At 36.4% G+C, this 3,441-nt stretch overlaps 1 protein-coding gene across 1 annotated transcript; it reads right to left on the reverse strand.

Moving 5' to 3' along the window:
• Positions 1–1,453: 1,453 nt before the first annotated feature.
• Positions 1,454–1,894, reverse strand: LOC142172175 (uncharacterized). The gene has a single exon (XM_075235959.1). The coding sequence runs from the start codon at positions 1,892–1,894 to the stop codon at positions 1,454–1,456; it is 441 nt and encodes a 146-aa protein (XP_075092060.1).
• Positions 1,895–3,441: the final 1,547 nt, after the last annotated feature.

Genomic DNA, 3,441 nt, shown 5'->3' on the forward strand with positions numbered 1-3,441 from the left:
ACACAGTCCCGAGTTGGGTTTTGCTTTTGCGATAGGGAGAAGTGGCCTTTTCTTCCTGCTTTTCTTCTTCCGTAATACCTTCAACTAAAAATAAAATCAATTTAATTCTAGAATTATTGGTAATACCTTCAACATAATATGCTGGAGTTCGAATTTTTTACACGTGAACTTCGAGCATAACATGCCGTAATTTCATAATGTGCTGGAGTTCCAACATAATATGCTGGAAGTTCATACATAAGTGCTCCAATCTCTAATATATTATGCTGGAGCTTTCTGTGTGCTGGAGTTCCAGCATATTATGTTGGAAATTCATATACTTATGTTCCAATCTTCAATATATTATGCTGGAATTTTCCGTGTTTCAGCAAAATAGTGGCTATTTTTCAATGACTTTGCAAACGTTGGCTATTTTTCAATTATATGTCCGAAAACTGGCTAGCCCGTGCTATTTTAACGCTGAGGCTTTGACAGCCGGTAGATTTAGCATTTAACCGGTCCTAGTGCCCTACCATGGAAATTAACACACTCTAATTTTGATATGAGTTGAAGAGATATATATATATATATATATGTAAACCATCAGTTTAATTTTGATGGTCCGTACATGTCGTTTTCCTAGCTAGGAACGTGAAATATGAACTTTGCTAGAGAGTAGAGACGTCGGGTGAAAATGGCTTTTCAAAATTTTCCTTCTGTAACGTGAAACAATGCATCCAGTATCATACGTATTATGATTTGTTACGTACATAAATAATTAGTACCTTTTTAGTGACCTGATAGTATAAGAAAAGTTTTATACTATCAATCTCTTTGTATTTAGTTCTTTATCTCTTTGACAAGAAGGGAAATGATTAATTGACTTACTTAATATAAGTTGAAAGGAAATAGCAATTATAGGACGTGAAATTTGGCTACTGAACATGTTTTAGCTGCTAAAAGGAACGCAAAAGAAATTTAATATATGTGCGTGAAATCCTGAGGTTTCCTGGTTTCTTCCAAAGTGCAATACCCTACAATTTGTTGCAAAGTTGAGAAGTTCGTAGAGTTAGCATGCGTTTTCTGTGTGTCCAACTGACTCAAATTGTTTCGAATTATGTACATATATCTCAGATTGTTTCGAATTATGTACATATATATGTGAAATAAATAAATAAATAAATAAAATAACATACGTATGATAAAGAAACAACCATTCTAAACATATCGACTATAAATCCTCAGTTCGCCTATTGTCGTCTCACACATACACCTATATGACATATTTTAGCTAGGGAATAGCTAATATTTCTGAAAATTTTAATTTGGTTTTTGTCATTTCAACTTAAGTCTTGATCAAAACGATCTTCTCCTTTGAACTTCTGTTGGGCGCTGGTTAATTAATGAAACATGAAAAGATCAAGTACTCGGCAAAGGAAACACTAGATTACTTGTTGTTTTTAATTAGTTAACATTAAACATGAAAGGATAAACTCTTGGTTATGTCCATGACATGGAGGATCAAAACATAAGTTGAGAAGGGCACACTTAAACAAAGCAGCGCCAACATCCCTAGAGCCAAAGCTGGCCTAGTCTCTATCAAATACATCTGTATCAACCCTATAGCTTCATAAACGTCCTCCTTGTAATGCGCAAAGTACTTCTTCTCCCATCTCATCCAATTTGAAGGTGGTCCTATTTTGCCAGCTTCTAGCAATTTCATCTCTTTAATACGTATTCGAAGAACAATCATGTTTTCATCCACAGGCTTGCTTTCACCTTGATTATGTTCGAATCTCGCATTCACCACTTGCCTCTGTGCCTTTAGTTTGATACAGGTTGAGATTGAAGGAGGAGTCATCCACAAAGAGTTACTTGAACTTAGAAGCCTAGAACAAGAGATCAACGAATTCATTTCCAATATATTATTCCTAAAGAAATAAAAATATAACTTCTGCGTACTGCTTAATTGAGATTGAGTCGTAGTTGTTATTGTTACTTAAATATGATTGGAATTGTAAGTGTTGATGATATGTTGTGATTTGCATATGGAGGGTGTGTAGTGGATTATGAAGAATATATAGAGGGCGAGGAACAAGGTGTTGTGTTACGCGTGGAATTTACTTTGTCTTAGAAGTGAAGATTTCGAAACTGCGTCGACGGCGCAATGCGCGTAGCCGCAAGAAAGGGACGGACACAGGAACTTCATAGATAATAACTTCTTCTTTTTTATCAAGTAATCACGTAATATTTTATTAATGATTGTGGAAATATTTTTACGATCGAAAATTTTGATTGCTTATACATGCAAGGTTAAGTTAATGAATATTTTGTCAAACTTTGAGAAAATTGTATTGTAAGCCCGGTAGAATTTCGTAAAGGAATTTAAGGTTTTGTGGTGACGAATTAGGCTTACGTGTTTGGAGATTGTACCGCGGCTGAGACTTTTTGGGTTGAACAATGCACTGGGGAGTAAAGAAAAATTTTCGGCACTAGAGGGTATTTCTGTAGCCCACTATATGCGGTCGCAGAATCACTTTGCGGACCGCATAATGGCCGTAGAGTGAAGCAGATGCGCGGGGCAAGATTTGGAGGACGTCTGCGGTACATTATGCGACCGCAGACCAGTTATGCAGTGCATTATGCGACTGCAGAACAGGTCTGCGGGCCACATAATCACCGTAGACCCAGGCATGCGACAACAACTTTGGGGGCCAAATTGTGCGGTCGATATGCGGACCGCATATCCATTCTATGGTCGCATATGCGACCGCAAATCCTGTTCCGGAGCTTCATTTTTGGGTTTTTAAAACCTGACCCAACTTCGTTAAATAGACGATTTGTACCATCCTTTGAGCAAAAATCTGATATTTTGAGGGTTAGAGAGTGCCCTAGAGTGGGAGAGAGTTCTTCAATAATTTGTTTTTCAATTCTTGCTCGAATCTTGGATGATTAACAAGGAAAACTCACTAGGTCTTCATCCTAGAGGTAAGATTCTACACCCTAACCCTTCATTTCGAAAGTTAACAAGAAATGGGTAATTAGTAAGATAATTCATGGGTATGAGAATTGGTTATTTTGCATGCATGTGTTATCAAGGGGTGTAGGAAGATTGTTGAGCTAAAAATGATAAAGAATGGGTTGTAGGATGATGTAATCCTCCATAAAAGGACCTTGAAACCTTAATGCACACCTAGTGTTTGATAAAATGCTCAAATGTGCTAGAACCATGATCATCTTCCTAATTTTGATTCAATTTGTTATATTTTCAAAATAGATTGAAGTTGTTAAGATTTTCGAAATATTTTAGAGTGTAAGGAAGCTCAAGTGAGGTATGTTGGCTAAACTCTACTTTAAGAATTGGAACTCCCATTACCCTTGTAAGTTCCAAGATGTTTATTACAAATCGAGTATTCCGAATAAGTTTTGTGACAAAGATATATATTCAATTCGTGTTTCAAA

This window comes from Nicotiana tabacum, chromosome 17, assembly GCF_000715075.1.
Source record: "Nicotiana tabacum cultivar K326 chromosome 17, ASM71507v2, whole genome shotgun sequence".
Lineage (NCBI taxonomy): Eukaryota > Viridiplantae > Streptophyta > Magnoliopsida > Solanales > Solanaceae > Nicotiana > Nicotiana tabacum.

Excerpts from the sequence above, each read along its gene's own strand:
- LOC142172175 (XM_075235959.1), bottom strand. The coding sequence starts at position 1,894 with ATGAATTCGTTGATCTCTTGTTCTAGGCTTCTAAGTTCAAGTAACTCT.